A 16,271-nucleotide genomic window follows, 5' to 3' on the forward strand; every position below is an offset into this window, starting at 1 on the left:
TCCAGGAACAGACTCGCCAACAAAGCTGAAGTTGGCAAGCAGCTATTCTTTATTGCGGCGCCGGGAGACACACGGGGGATAGCTCCTCCTGACGGGTATCACCATATTGCTCCCCAGTAGGTGTTTACACCAGCTTCATGGGTTCATTGACACCACAAACACAGCAATTACCCTGTCCTTCTAGTTACCAGTCAGTTTAACTGTGCCCATCCCGGACATCTGCGAGTCCCGGATACTCCCCACCCCCAGGTCCTGTTTCTCTATTCTGCTTTTCTTACACTTTTTGTACTATGCTCCTAAGGACCTACAACTATGTCAACTGCCTCCCAGCACCGCAGTTACTTTCCATTACAAAGCCATCAAACTTCACATTACTTAGAACCGATTCCATTTGGTGCTTTCCTGCCTCCTTGTCTCAATGATGAGGCCGCTGCCCAGGAGCGCAGCCAGGGAGGTGCCCAGGGGCAGCCAGAAGTGGCAGAGCTGGCGCCTGGGTGTCTGCAAAAGGCAGGAGGAGGACCTGGGTGATGGAGCTGCCATTGACATCTGCTGCCTGTGGGCATGGAGCCTGTTCAAAGAAGGAAAGGGCAGGGAAAAATTAGGACAGGCTCCTCCGAGCAAATCCACTGCATTTCTCATAGAAATCCCCCCCGCTGAAATGCATTTCCTTTCTCTGGTTTGTGCTGGCTGAGTGTGCTGTGAGGAGCAGGACCTCTGCCCATGTGCTGCCCTGGCGTCAGCCTGGCTCTGCAGCAGTGCTTTGCCCAGCTCTGATGGTCAGAAGGGACATCATGACCACTGATGGCACTCATGACTCGCAGGAGTCTGGGTGGCACAAGACAGGCTCAGCATGGCCTCAGAATCATTTTGACTGTGTTATTTATTTACTGGCATAACATTGCTGAAGGTTTTTCTTTGCGGTGTAAACCATTCTTTGTATGACCGAAAACCTGAAGAGTATCGAGGCAGGGAGAAGTTCTCAGCTCTTTGGAGCTCAGGGCAGAGCCAGGAGAGCTGCAGTGTCCATCGGTCCTTCCCCATGTGCCCTGTGCTTACCCTTGCGCTGCTCGCAAGCCGCCTTCACACACAAATTAAGCTCAACCCCCCCGCCAACAGGAGTTCCGCGCCTCACGCCCGGATGTAGCGATACCTTCTTGAAAATGGGGTTATATTACCCTTTTTCCACTTGTCGGGAACTTCACCTGACTGCCACCATTTTTCAAATATGACAGACAAATAGGATGGATTTCTGGATTAGTAGTTTTACAAGCATTATTGTTCTTCCTGTTATGGCAAATTATGAAGGAAAACCCCTTCATCTGCTATGGAAATAAAGTTATTATTATAATCTGTTGAGTTTGTTCTTTCAGTTGTCTGTATCACTTACAGGCTGCTGTCTCTGTCAGCATTTTTGTTCTGTTTGTGCTTTGCAGTTCGCTGAAGGTAGATGTATATTCTGAAAATAAACTTGAATCGATTAAAGTGGCTAACATACAACAATGCCTCCGGTTTGAAAATTGAGTTCAGGCACAGGCTGGCTGTTTGGCAGGAGTGGAGGTGCCTTTTTGCTTCAGTTTTACTGATTAAGCTTTTAGAGCTGCTGTTGAAGGTGGAAGAGGGGTCAGAGTAGCATCAGATTCACACGTTACTGTCTTTACTGAATTGATAGGAATGACCCCCTTTGAAGATTGAAGAATGTGGCACGAGCATGCATAAAGCCTCTCAGACTTTGAGCAGTGTGACCTTTTGTCTTTTGTGCATGATCTTCTGGTTGGCTATTGATATGTTTTGCTATTCGGGGATGATGACTTCAGATACATTTGATTAAAGAAATAAATTAAAATTCAGTAACCTCAGTGTCAGTGCACCTCTGCTGAAGACTCTCTAATATTGCTAGCATTCCTGTGAGGTTAAGCTGGTAGTTTTGTTTTACTGTGTTTTGGCTGTGTTACCTAGCTCTGGAACTGGGCCAGCCTATGCTCATTACTGCCTTTTTCTTATCTGTCTAGGTTTCACCCTTCAGCAGGGAGTAGAGATGCTCATTCAGAAAAGCTTACCCAATAGGTGCCAGCATAATTAATAAATCTTTTCTGCTTTTCACTAGGAATTGGAATCATGCATTCATGCCTTAAAAAGCACCCATGTTCCATCCCTCAGCTGGGGGACACACTGCCTTCCTGCAGTGTCATTTCTCAGCTGAGAGACAGAGCTGGATCTAAAAATCAAGATTTTGTAGAATCATGATGACCTCGAAAGGAGGATTGAAAGGGGACTCTCAGGCTTTCCCAGAGCACACAGAGCATTTATGTTGGAAAAGACCCTTAAGATCGTTAACCAAGCACTCTCAAGTCCAGCACTAAGCCATGTCCACAAGTCCCAAATCTACATGTCTTTTAAATACCTCCAGGGAAGGTGACACATCAACAGCTGTGGGCAGCCTTTTTCTTGTCCCCTCATCAAACAGGACAGGCAGGCCAGGACAGGCTGGGAGCTCCTTTACCCCTGCTGAAGGAAGGGATTCAGGGGACTGGAAGGGCTGGAAGGGGACTCAGCTCCCTCCCATGAGCACCACAAACCCACATGAGGTCTCACTTCCTCAGAAGGCGAAACTGTACCAATATATAGATGATGTCTTAATCAGAGGAGAGTGCCCCAAAGAACTACAGCAACCACAGTGTGGCGAGCACTGCGTTGTGCAGAAGTTGAAGTTCCACCTAAGGAATGTCAGAAACCAAGCAGAAACCAGTCAAATCGGGGGGTACTTGGTGGACAGCAGCAGTGCAGTGATTGCTGCAGACACCTTCAGAAAAACAGAACAAGGGCAGATGCCCCAGTCTAGGAAGGAATTACAACAGCTTGTGGGTCCTCCAGGACACTGGAGGAAACATGGCCCTGGATTCTCTATCACTGCTTGCTCACTGTACTCACTGTTATGAAAGGGAAAACCATGGGAATGGAACCCAGAGCATGAGGAAGCAGGAAATTCCTAATACAGGAATTAAAACCATACCAGTCACTTGGGTCTGTACACCCCCACCACCTTCTCATAGCAGAATGAGGTTTTGCTGAGCATGGCTCTTCCTGTGACCTATTCAAACTGGCCCTGACGGAACAAAAAGCACTTTCATGTTCAAGTTGCCTCTTTCATAGACACTGAACCACATGGAGAGAGCCCCCTCTGTCCCAGCACTCCTGTGTGCCCAGCAACACCCAAGAGACGGGGGGGTGAGCAAAGGCGGAGGGCTCTGGCTCAGCTCCAGCAGCAGAGGAGGAGGCCAGGAGCCTCGGGAACCTGCCCCTGGGTTGCAGCCTTGGGCACAGAGAGTCCATGAGGAGAAGGGAGAGGGGACAGGAGGGACATGGGAGGCACAGCTCCAAAGGCAGCAGCGGTGCTGTCACAGAACACACCCACACAAACTCTTCAATCAAAGCAGAGTCAAATGCAGAGTCAAACGCAGAGTCAAACACAGACTCAAACACCGACTCAAACACCCTCCTTGTGTGCCTCGTGGGGACAGGGATGCCCCAGCCCTCACAGGGTGCCCTGAGAAGCTGTAGCTGCCCCATCCCTGGCAGTGTTCAAGGCCAGGTTGGATACAGGGACTTGCAGCAACCTGCTCTAGTGGAAGGTGTCCCTGCCCGTGGCAAGGGCTGGAAATGGTGAGCTTTAAGGTCCCTTCCAGCTCAAGCCAGTCTGGGATCCCAGGATTCAGGAATCAACAGCATGTTGAGGAGAGGATGACCTCCAAAGGACAATTGAAAGGGGACTCTCAGGCTTTCCCAGACCACACAGAGCATTTCCCAGTCTGGAATACAGGAAACGGTGGACCGAGTCCCTGCAGCAAAAGACAGGCAGAGCAGCACTGCTGGGCTGCAGCTAAGGGCTGTCCTAGGCAGAAGTTGGAAAGGAGCAGAGAACAACACAACCTCCTTGGATAGGGGATGCCCTGCTTTGCAAGGACAGCAGTGGTAAAGCCCCAGTCCCTGCCCACAGGGTTCCCGGGGGGGAAACCCAGGTCCCAGCATGACCACGTCACCTCATCCAGCACAGAGCCTCTTCCCACATCCCTCCTCGCATGCAGCGCCCACTGCAGTGGCCAAAAAGCCAGGGCAAGAGCCAGGCCTAGCACTCACCTGCCAGTGAGCCCACCATGATGCTTGCCAGCATCATGGGCAGCACCACATTTGCTGCACCTCTGCAGAAGAGAATACACAGTGTGTGCACCCAGACTGAACTTAACCCCCCCAAACACCCTCCAAGCAAAAAGCTACCTTCATGGATGAGTTGTCCACAATTTCTTGCTTGGAAAGTCGTACTGGGAGACATGGAGTTCAAAGCGTTCAAAGCCACAATTCCCCAGGTCTCGGACCCAGAGCACCTTCAAGCTCACTGGCTGTGGAGGAGGAATGTTTCTATCTCATCACTCACCCGCAACGTGCAGCTGCAGCCAGCCCGTGGCCTCCAGCTGGGACCTGAAGCGCTACAGCCAGTGCTCCCCCCACTGCAGCACCATCTGCAGCGAGAAGTTCATTCTGTTGAACCTCACGTGGCTCTCGTAGGGGGAGCGGTGGTGCTGGCTCCATCGAAAGCATAACTGAGGATGGCTCCCTCCTGCTGGGCAGTTTTGTATTCCCAGATGACAGCTCTGCCTCCCTGCAGCAGTGGAACCGGCAGGCACACGGTGCAGCCCATGGCCAAAACGAGTCACTCTGACACTGGCCTGAGTTCAGCGGAGCAGCAGGGAGCGAGCATGCAGCCTGCAGGAGAAAGGAGACATTAGTGCCCAGCTCCTGAGGGGCAGCTCCTGCCACCTGGCAGCGCTGGGGACTTGAGGGTGTCACAGAAACATGGAATGCTTTGGGTTGGGATGGACATTAAAGCTCATCCAGCTCCAACCCCTGCCACAGGCACGGACACCTTCCACTAGAGCAGCTTGTTCCAAGTCCCAGCCAACCTGGCATTGAACACGGCCAGCCATGGGGCAGTCACAGTTCCTTTGGGCACCCTGTGCCAGTGTCCCACCACCCTCACGGGGAACAGCTTCTAAGATCTCCTCTCAATCTCTCCTGTCAGGTTAAAGCCCTTCCCCTTGTCCCATCGCCACAGGCCCCTCTTCTCCCCACAAGAAATGAGGCCAGATCCCAGGATCATCCCTCTGCAGCCGCAGCGCTCCGCTGCCAGCTCAGCCAGCGCAACTCGCACACCCAGTCCAAAGCAGCCACTCTGGGGAAGTCACTTGAGGTGTTCTTGGCAACACCTAAAGCACCCCAAGATCACCATCGCCACCCACCTTGTTCCACGCTCCTGTCTCCACAGGTGGCACCAGCTCCGAGGCACCAAGACGGGAACCACCAGAGGAGCTGCTCTTGCCTCCTCTTGTTTTTTCAGTGATATCTAGTGATAGGACAAGGGGCAATGGGTGTAAACTAGAGCATAGGAAGTTCCACGTTAACATCAGGAAGAACTTCTTTACTGTAAGAGTGACAGAGCACTGGAACAGGTTGCCCAGGGGGGTTGTGGAGTCTCCTACACTGGAGATATTCAAGGCCCGCCTGGACAAGTTCCTGTGTGATGTACTGTAGGTTACCCTGCTCTTGCAGGGGGGTTGGACTAGATGATCTTTTTAGGTCCCTTCCAACTCTTGGGATTCTGTGATTCTGTGATTCTGTGATTCTGTATTCTGTGATTCTCCACCGGTAGCTTGTGCTCCATGGGGCAGCTGTCGTCTCCCGGTGCCTCTGATGAAGGGTTCCGTGGGGTTCCGTGGCCTTGCACACCTGAACACGGAGCGTTCCAGAATCAGCCACCCCTGTGGTCCCATGTCCCCAAGGTCATTGTGATGCATGAGCTCTGGCTGGGTCCATGGGGTACTCCAGAGGTGCTACAGGCATTCGCTGGGATTCTCTAGTGGTATCCCCAGGATGCTCCAGGGCTCCTGAGGATGTTCCAGGGGTGCTTTAGGGGTCATAGCAGCCAAACTGGGGTTATTATACTCCAATTTTGCCACGAGCAGGGAGCATTTTCTCAATCCTGACACTTACTTATTAAAAAGAATTTCTCTCCTCATCAAATCACAGAAGCACAGAATAGTTAGTGTTGGAAAGGACTTTAAGATCATCTAGTTCCAACCCCCATGCCATGGGTTAATCGCTATTAAATCAGTGGTAAATCCAGGCAGAGCTGCCTCTCTGTAGGCCTTGAACCAGGAAAAAACTGCTGCCAGATGGATTTCATTCTGGGCAGCCTGTGACAGTGTCCCACCACACTTACAGGGAAGAACTTCCTCTTAAGCTCTCATCTTATTCACCCCCCTCTGTCAACTTAAAGCCGTTCCCACTTGGCTGATCACTACATGCCCCCTCCAGCTTTCTTGTAGGCATCAAACAGATATTGGGAGGCAAACTCATTGTCTAAGTCATCATCTAAATTATCATTTGTATCATCTTCAAATCACTGTCAATTAACAGTTGAATTGAAAGTTAATTATTGCTAAATCACCATTGGATTCCCATTTGATTTTAATTCAGTCCCTGATTAATTACCATTGGTCATTAACAAGGCCCTTTCAGTTATCCCCACAAGGACGACTTCTCTGGACCATTCCCCTGTGAAGCACAGTGAGGCACAGCTCCAAGTCCATTTCCCTTCACGTGTGCAGCAGCAGATCCAGCAAGTGCCCCCGCTCCCCACTGAGGGCCATGGCAGATGGAGGAAGCCCAGCACACCCAGGCTGGGTACAAAGAGAGCTGCAGAGAAGGTTCCTGACAGCAGGACAGCTCCTGGCACAGGGACTATCCCAGCTCCAGGGCCAGCCTGCACCGGACACCCTGTGCCACCTGCCCTTGGCAGAAGGGTCACAGCGGGGCCCTTTGTGACCCGGTCTGTGACACTCCCCGGTGTGGTCACGTCTCTTGTGCTGCCCTTCCCTCCCCCTGCCCGCATCCCTCCATCCTGCAGGGGGGCACAGAGACCCTGCAGCCGCCCCAGGGGGAAACTGGGGGCAGTCACCCGGGAGGCCGAGATCCCTGCTCAGGGCAGGTTGGGTATCAGTTGATGGGTGGTGAGCAACTGTATCCTCTCCCCTTGTTATTCATCTTATCATTATTATTATTATTGGTGGCAGCAGTAGTGGTTTTGTGTTATACCTTAGCTACTGGACTGTTCTTATCTCAGCCATTGGGAGTTACATTCTTTCCACTCTCCTCTCCTTTCCTCCAGAAGCCAAGGGGGGGAATAGGAAGGAGAGTGAGTGAGCGGCTGTGTGGTTCTGAGCTACCAGCTGTCCTAAATCATGACAGCACCTTTAGCTAAAGTCCCCAGGTCCCAGTGGCACATTTGAAACCTCTGGTGTTATTAGGACATTGCTAGTGCTCTGCCGCAGTACTGACTGGCATCTCTCCCTCTTTGGGGGAGGAAGGTAAAGGCAACAGAGGCAGAGCTAAGGGGCAGATAAAATACATCCTTCAAGGGGTTTTAGAAGGCCACTCAAAGGAAAAATCTAGTCTCTGATGGAAACTGGAGTGACATGCCCACTCCATGTGGCAGGGCAAGCTCATGGCTGGAGCTGAGCTGGCACTGGAATTAGTTCCAAGTCTAGAACCCTTCTAGCCCCAGCCAGACATTGCAGGATACCCCTACTCTGCCCCCGACCCCCAGTGCATGAGAAAGGTCTGATCCAGGGTCTGCTTATGCCTTCTGAACAGCTTGTGATGTGTGAGTACGTGTCAGCTTTCAATAGCTGAGCTAGTGGAGAGGCAGAGATGTGCTCCTTGGCCTCCCTCTGCTCAGCTTTGGGCCAAGGCAGGAGAGCAGGCCTGCTGTTCTGTGGCTGGTCACTGCACTAAGGTGGTCGTGTGTTCTCAGAAGCCCCAACAGAAAGCAGGGAGGCTCAAAGGCTGGTAGTTGCAAAGCAGAGGAGGAGAGGTGGGCAGGCTGACTTACCTTTCCTGGGCGCTAGTCTGCTGGCCCTGGCTTCCCTGCTTTGTCTCCTCCAAGGCTGCTTTTGGTTCCATCGTGTACATGGGAGCTCCTTTATTGCAGACGTCTAGTTCCACCTTGGGGAATGCAGCAGGACCTGGTGTCTGTAAGAGTGCCAGGGAGGTTACTGGGTACACAAGTGTTCTGCTGACAGACAGGCTACTCCACAAAATGATCACACGTGTGGTTTAAACAAAGTCACCCATAAATCATGCAGTTGCTCTCTCACTCCCCCCACTTCTTGCCCTCCCCCTGCTCCCGGAGGGTCAGAGAGGAGAATCGAAAAGAATGCAACTCCCACGGGCTGATATAAGAAGAGTTTAGTGACTAAGGTATAACACAAATCACTACTGCTACCACCAATAATAATAATGATAAAGGAAATAACAAGAGGAAAGATTACAACACCTCAACACCAGGCGACCAATAACTCGCCCCACTCCCCCCAGCCAAGCACCCACCGATACCTCCTCCAACCCTGCAGTCCCAGCCCTTCCGAGTAACTCTCCGTTACATCCTGGGCATGACGTGCTGTGGTATGGAATACCTCTTTGGCCAGCTTGGATCAGGTGTCCAGTCTCTGCTTCCTCCCAGCTTCCCCTCCTCCCTGGCAGAGCAGGAGGCTCACAAAGTCCTTGGCCGGAGCAAACACCTGAGCAGAAACTAAAAACATTGGCGTTATCAACACCGTTCCCAGGCCAAAAAATCAAAACACAGTGCTGCACTAGCTACTGAGGAGAAAAATGACTGCTACTGCTGAACCCAGGACATTAGGCCATAGTGCTTGCCCAGCACAAATCCATGCATGTTGGTGCCAATTCATTTTCAACTATGGTACAGTTCCCTCAGCAGATCCAGCATCAATACCTGCAGATCTTTCTATAGACTAGCGCCAGTTTGCTTAGTCACTGCACTCACACAAAACAGCAAGTCCAGTATCTGCAAGGAAAATGGTTCTTATCGCCCTGAGGGTGCCCGAGCACACTCACTGTATCTCACAAGCGAGATCCCACCAGAGCCAAGAATCACGAGTCTGCTCTTTTGATGGTTGCCACCAAATAGTTCAGGACTGCCTTTGCACCAGCATCAGGAATGCCAGGAAACACCTAGTTTGGGGCAGTGTCTATAATCTACCAACTGTGGACATGCAGTGTCAGTTGGCTCCTTCTCACACCCCTTCCCCTGAGTGGAAGGGTGGAGGACAGCCCCTACGTGGGTCCCCATGCCCTTATGTAGGGAGTATTCTGGAGGGTAGATTTTGGCTACTTAAGCCCACCAGCACTTTTGGATCGCTGACTAATGCTGTGCTTGAGCATTCTGTGCATCTCCCCACTGCCCCAATCTTGCCAGCCCATCTGTGCCAAGCACTTACAAGCAACGGAGGGAAGCAGAGTAATGAGAACCTATTTAATAAACTTTAAATGCTCAGTAATAGTAAGGCCATAATGATAAAATCACAGAATACCTCCCTACTGAACACAATGCACGTCCTGTCTTTCAGACTGCTACCTCCTGTGATTTTCAAGATGCCTTCCTGAGCTTATGTGGTTTACCTTTAATGCTTATTTCTAGTCAAGGTGGTTTGAATTCTGCTAACCCTTAAAGCTGTCACAATGTAATTAGAGAAACCCAAGCTGGATCAAACTAGTTTTAATGAAGTCACCTGTTAGAAACATGCATGCCAGGAGGTAAACTCCTCTTTTGTTAGATTTATTCTCAATTACCTTTATGCAGATGTTGGTTTGGGGATGCACCTGTGCAGCAGTTGCTGACTCCCATCCAATGCAACGGGTGTATTTACTGGTAGCAGATGTCTGCATTCAAGATGTGGTGCCATCTGAAGAAAAAGCCACATCACACCATGTCAGTAAGGCTAACAAGAGGTTTTCAGTATTTTCCTGGTGACAGTCTGCAGCAGCAAAGTCACAAAGTCACAAAACTGAGACACAGCAGCTGATAGTTGCAGCTGCTGGTACTGATCCTTACAGCTCAAAGGCTATTGAGAAAATAGGAAAACAACTGGGAAGAGTGACTTTACTGACAACTAAACTAGGCCAGAAAGATACTAAGTTAGTTTTCAGTAAAATTAAAAAGCCAGAGAGAAGACGCTTACAGGCATCACTGGAAAAACTTGGAGCTCTTACATATACGCCCACACCTGTCACCGTGCAAGGTTTGAGGCATGATGGATCTTCTACAGCTATGACACAAGCAGTAGTTCCTAACTAACTGCACTAGTTAGCACTGGAACAAGATGCATGCGCAGGTCCTAAAGATGCGGTGGTTGTTTTTGCAGGATGAAGAGGAACCTGAATTCGGTCATGTTTCCTGACACTGGAGAAGAAAACACAACTTAGTTTTCCAGTCTTACCCTTACTATCATATATGGCAGTTGAAGGGTTCTGTGGTTCATTTTGCCCATCATTTAATAATTACATCCAGTGCTAAAGGTATTGAACAAAATCACAGAATCCCAGGCTAGTTTGTGTTGGAAAGGACCTTAAAGCTTATCCAGTTCCAACCCCTACCACGGGCAGGGACACCTTCCACTAGAGCAGCTTGCTCCAAGCCCCTGCGTCGAACCTGGCCTTGAACACTGCCAGGGATGGGGCAGCCACAGCTTCTCTGGGTACCCTGTGCCAGCACCTCAGCACCCTCACAGGGAAGAACTTCTGCCTAAGAGCTCATCTCAATCTCCCCTTTCATAGGTTAAAGACATTCCCTTTGTCCTGTCCCTACAGGCCCTTGCCCAAAGCCCCTCTCCAGGTCTCTCATCGCGTCTTTAGGCCCTGGGAGCTGCTCTAAGGTCTCCCCTTAAGAAGTCTTCTCTTCTCCAGGCTCAACAAGCTCAGCTCTCTCAGCCTCAGATGTTTATCTCCTGGGCTGGGGGTGAAGGCCAATGATCCACAGAGGATGCGGATGAGAAATTAGTAAAATATACTATACTTACACACACGGCTTTTTGCAGTCTCGATGCTTAATAATCCACATGAACACATAAGTGAAGTTTTCACCTGGATTCAAAGCTCTTACTCAGACCCGAGTTCATTTCTATAAGAGTATTTGTGGCTACTGCATGCTTATCCTTCCCTGGAAGAGGGATTCCAAGTGGGATCATCTGAGCAACTGGGACAGAGCCAGCCACCACTTTCTCCACTGTGCTCTGGAAAGAAGAAAAGCAAAAAGGCAGACAATAATGTTTCTGAACAGAAGAATGCATTGAGACATAAGGTCTTTGAATGGGATTCCTGTCTTTATTGGTTTCTCTTAAAGAGAGAACACCAGATTCCTTGAAGTGTTATTCATCATGGCATGATTTTCACATTGGGAATGATCAAGGTCCTGACAACCATCCCAGTTCCAACTTATGCTCCTGTTGCACAACTGTGAACAAAGCTTGAGATGAGCACTGCCGCTTTCATATCACTTTGACCTTCCTCACTCAAGTCTGGCTCCCATGTGTTCCAGGGAAACAGCTTTAGCATCACACATCAATGCTATGTGGTAGGAGGGAGTCCCAGGGAAGCCTCTCCACCCGAATGGCACATTGGAGCCAGCCTCTTGTTTCACTGCAGCCATCGGAATACATGCCAGATGTCCTGCAAAGGGCTAAACCAAGACAGCCATTGCTTCAGCTTATCTCAGCTTCTCTATGCATTAAGAATATGCCTATCAAACAGGTGCCAAACACGACTTTTCATCATTTCCACAGTCATTATCGTGTCACACAATTCAAGAATGACGAATTGCATTTGGATACAACAACATTTTACAACGCACAAAGATGTACTCCACATCTCGGGAACGGATCCTCAGGGCCAGGAAACCAGCCTGCACCGCAACTGTTTCCTTCTGCCACCGACCCTTTAACCCTCCACACACGTCCTTTACACTGCTCAGCACCGCAGACAGCGCTGCTCCAGCACGGCGGGGGCTCCTTAGCCCAGCCCTGCTGGGACACACTGGGCCCGCCGCCATCCCCAGCATGCGCAGCGTGGGCTCCAGCCCTGCCTGCACTTCCCCTGCTGGGTCCGGCCCCGCTTCCCGGGCGCTCCTGGCACAGCCCAGCCCACCTCACCCCACTGCACCCCTGCTGTGCCCCCTGCCCACCCCGCTCCACCCCGCCCCACAGCCCTGACCCCCCCACTGCATCCCTGCTCCCGACCCCTGCCCCCCGGCTCCAGCCCAGCCCAGCCCCTGCCCTTCCCACTCAATCCCTGCCACAGCCCCGCTCACCCCGCTCCTGCCCGGCTCCAATCCGCTCCGATCACGGCTCCATCCAACTCCATCCGGACCCATCCCGGCTCCATCCCGGCTCCATCCCGCCCTTTCCTCTCCACATCCCCCGCCCGAGGCTACCACAGACGCCGAGCGCCCGGACCCTTCCCCCCCTCCCTTCCGTCCGCCAGCTCTGACGTCATCCGGCGGCGCCGCCCGGTGTCATGGCGGCCGTGCAGGCTGAGGGGGAGGCGGAGCCGAAGGTTCCTGCCCAAAACCCCAAGTGCTGGAGCTCACCCGCGTCTGCCCCGGGAGCAGGGTCAGGCCCCACAGCTCTGCTCCTGCCAGCGCTGCCGAGCCCTGCACTCCCTTGATGGTGCCATCAGAGCGCCCCACACACCGCAGCACGGGCTGGGCCATTGCTCCGGCTCCGGCAGAGGCACAAGTGCCTTTGGAAGCCGCCAGCGAACAACAAGAGCTGAGAGGCGGCTGCAGAAGGGCTCTGCTGTGGGGCTGAAAGCCAAGGGTGGTGCAGGGGAAAGGAGAGACTGCAGAGCCTCAGCCCTTGGGCTTCCTTCAGAGGAGGTGGCGCTGCTGCCCTTGATCCTGGCTGTTCTCCAGGCCTGACCTGCCCTCAGCGGTCTCCAGTGGCCTCTGGCGAGGCCAGCAGCAGAGACAGGATGTTCTGCACAAATGTCTGCACCTGCTCCTGGGCCTGACTCAGTGCTGAGAGCTCTTCTGCAGCCAAATGCAGATGGTACTTTACAGTCAGACAGCGTGGTGTGGGGTGCAAGGGACCTTAAATCCCCACAGGTGTTCAGAGCATCCCCCAAGCAGGGCATCCCACAGGGATTCAGAGCATCCCACAAGCAGAGCATCCCATAAGGATTCAGAGCATCCCATCAGCAGAGCATCCCATAGGGATTCAGAGCATTCCACAGGCAGAGCATCCCATAGGGATTCAGAGCATCCCATGAGCAGAGCATCCCATAGGGATTCAGAGCATCCCACAAGCAGAGCATCCCATAGGGATTCAGAGCATCCCACAAGCAGAGCATCCCATAGGGATTCAGAGCACCCCAAGCGCATCAGAACCCCCCCATCTCCCCATGGAAGCCCCCATCGACACCCCTGACCCACCCCCCTCCCCATGGAGCTCCCCCCATGGAACCTGCCTCTCTATGACATCAGCCCCAGCTCCAAGGGACCTGCATCCAGCACCCGTATCCCCGGGGCAGTTGCGCTTTGGGTGCAGTGGTGCTTGCAGCTCCTTGCTTGCAGCTCCTTGGTGTCACTCTTAGCGGTGGTGGCAGCGATGGCTTTGCTCCGTGTCATCATCCTGCTGGCCTCGGCCTGGCTGGTGCAAGGCTCCTGGGACAGCTGTGGGTGAGTGGCTCCAGGCTCCAGGGTTCCTGGTATTCCATAGGGAGATGCTGCTGCTCCCAGCCACGGTCACACCAATGGGGAGGTGGGATTTGAGGAGCCCCACTTGCTTGCCATCAGCCCATGCGGTGGCACAGCACAGCTATGGGGCACCCCGTAGGGTCCTTTGTCCTGCAGAACCCTAGGAGGGAGGATGATGCTCTTCTCTGGGACACTGCGTAGGGTCCCTTTTCCCTGCAGCACCCAATGGGGCGGGACAATGCTCGCCCTTCATCCCTAAGCATCAAGTGTTGGGCTTCTGCTTCAAGAGGGACCTGCGCTACCCGTCCCATGGCTGATTCTTACGGGATGTCGCGCATCGTCGCAGGCATGGATGCGCACCAGGGCGCCTGGCCACGGATGCTCAGCATCCAGTTCCCCACAGCCACCGCATTCTCGCACATCTGCGGGGGGTCCCTCATCCCGTATGAAGACAGGCTGAGGAAGTTGGGGCTTTTCAGCCTGGAGAAGAGAAGGCTGCGTGGAGACCTAAGAGCAGCCTTCCAGTACCTGAAGGGGGCCTATAGGGATGCTGGGGAGGGACTCTTTGTCGGGGACTGTAGTGACAGGACAAGGGGTAATGGGTTAAAACTTAAACAGGGGAAGTTTAGATTGGATATAAGGAGGAAATTCTTTCCTGTTAGGGTGGTGAGACACTGGAATCGGTTGCCCAGGGAGGTTGTGAGTGCTCCATCCCTGGCGGTGTTCAAGCCAGGCTGGATGAAGCCTTGTGTGGGATGCTTTAGTGAGAGGTGTCCCTGTCCATGGCAGGGCGGTTGGAACTAGATGATCTTAAGGTCCTTTCCAACCCTAACTATTCTATGATTCTATGATTCTATGATCACCCCTCAATGGGTCCTCACAGCCGCTCACTGCTTCGTCAGGCAAAAGTAAGGGGGAGAAGGGATTCCAGCCATAGGGAATAGGCAAGGAGCAGCTCCCATCCCGTCCCCTTCCCCATCCTGGATGCACTGGGAAGAGCGCTCAGGATAAGGCTGCTTCCAGCTTGACAGCCCTTGAGCCTAAGGCACGCTGCTTTCCTTTGGGAAGCAGCCGCAATGTGGATCCTTCCCATCCCTCTTCTCCATAGAATGGATTAGAAGAGATTAAAATGGAATGGGATGGAATGGAATGGAATGCAGTGGTTATGGATCATGGAGTGGGGTGGCTTGGAAAAAAGCTTGAGATCATCCACTTCCAACCCCTTGCCATGGGCAGGGATGCCTTCCATAGAGCAGCTTGCTCCAAGCTGGCCTGCAGCACTGCCGGGGATGGAGCATCCAAACCTTCTCCATCCATGCCATCCCAGTGCCCCAGCACCCTCTTAAGGAATCCCTTCCTTATCTCCAGCCTGCAATTCCCTCTCGGAACCCATCAGCCCTTGTCCTATGGCTCCAATCCCTGCTCTTCCACTCCCTCCCAGCTTCACCACGGATTGGTTCATGATGCTCAGAATCATGGATGTGGCATGGGCCAATGCCGAGCCCCACAAGTGTTGGATACGGCAGGTCGTGGTCCAGGAATATTATACGGCTTAGGATCACGGTTAGGGTTAGGTTCCGAATTAGGGTTAGGTTTAGGGTTAGGGTCAGGGTCAGGGTTAGGTACAGGGTTAGGTTTAGGGTTATGTGTTAGGGTTAGGGATAGGGTTAGGGTTAACCGTAACCAGAGTTAACTCCAGGGGTGGAGTTAACACCAGGTTGAGCCTTAGGGTTCCGGTTAGGCTTACAGTTAGGATTAGGTTTAGGGATAGGATTAGGGTTAGGTTTAGGGTTAACCTTCACCAGAGTTAAGCCTAGGGGCGGAGTTAACCCCAGGGTTAGGGTTTAGGATTACAGTCTGGATTAAGTTAGGGTTATGGTTAGGCTGGGTTAGGATTAGGGTTAGTGGTAGGTTTTAGGGTTAGGGTCAGGGTTACGGTTAGGGGTTAGGTTTACGGTTAGGGTTAAGGTTAAAGTTAGGGTTACCTCTAACAGGAGTTAACCCTAGGGGCGGAGTTAACCCCAGGGTTAGGGTTAGGCTTAGGGTTAGCATTAACCCTAATCGGAATTAACCCTAGGGGCGGGTTTAATCCCAGGCTGAGGGTTAGGGTTAGGGTTAGGGTTAAGGTTAGGGTTACCTCTAACCGGAGTTGACCCTAGGGGAGGAGTTAACCCCAGGGTTAGGATTAGGCTTAGGGTTAGCATTAACCCTAATCGGAATTAACCCTAGGGGCGGGTTTAATGCAAAGATGAGGGTTAGGGTTAGGGTTAGGGTTAGGTTTAAGGTTAGGGTTACCTCTAACCGGTGTTAACCCTAGGGGTTAACTGCCCAGGGTTCCTGCCCAAAACCCCATACATCATACAGAGCTCCAGAGCATCCCATAGGGATTCAGAGCACCCCAAGTGCATCAGAACCCACCCATCTCCCTATGGAAGCCCCCATCGACACCCCTGACCCACCCCCCTCCCCGTGGAGGTCCCCCCATGGAACCTGCCTCTCTATGACATCAGCCCCAGCTCCAAGGGACCTGCATCCAGCACCCGTATCCCCGGGGCACTTGCGCTTTGGGTGCAGTGGTGCTTGCAGCTCCTTGGTGTCACCTCCTTGGTGTCACCTCCTTGGTGTCACTCTTAGCGGTGGTGGCAGCGATGGCTTTGCTCCGTGTCATCAT

General features: G+C 52.4%; 1 protein-coding gene and 1 long non-coding RNA gene across 7 annotated transcripts in view; one reads left to right on the forward strand and one right to left on the reverse strand.

The window, feature by feature from the left end:
* Positions 1-12,233, reverse strand: part of LOC136006853 (uncharacterized) — a 689,445-nt gene extending 677,212 nt beyond the window's left edge. The window contains exons 1-8 of one of the 6 annotated variants that reach the window (XR_010609279.1): positions 12,215-12,233; positions 10,929-11,141; positions 10,092-10,312; positions 9,703-9,815; positions 8,526-8,641; positions 7,943-8,082; positions 5,292-5,427; positions 3,755-4,758 (exon numbers count right to left, since the gene is read on the reverse strand). Coding sequence is in view for 1 of the 6 variants with exons in the window: in XM_065664900.1 (XP_065520972.1) it covers positions 4,426-4,758; positions 5,292-5,427; positions 7,943-8,082; positions 9,703-9,798 (705 nt within the window). In the remaining 5 variants the exon portion in view is untranslated. Of the gene's footprint in view, positions 1-26; positions 4,759-5,291; positions 5,428-5,453; positions 5,779-7,942; positions 8,083-8,525; positions 8,642-9,702; positions 9,816-10,091; positions 10,313-10,928; positions 11,142-12,214 lie in introns of those variants that run through there. The other 5 variants (XR_010609280.1, XM_065664900.1, XR_010609284.1 and 2 more) reach the window with 5 other exon arrangements.
* Positions 1-16,271, forward strand: part of LOC136006855 (uncharacterized) — a 179,966-nt gene that overhangs the window by 35,839 nt on the left and 127,856 nt on the right. The gene's annotated exons all lie outside the window — the stretch shown is intronic.

Source organism: Lathamus discolor, unplaced genomic scaffold, assembly GCF_037157495.1.
Source record: "Lathamus discolor isolate bLatDis1 unplaced genomic scaffold, bLatDis1.hap1 Scaffold_72, whole genome shotgun sequence".
NCBI classification, from domain to species: Eukaryota; Metazoa; Chordata; class Aves; order Psittaciformes; family Psittacidae; genus Lathamus; species Lathamus discolor.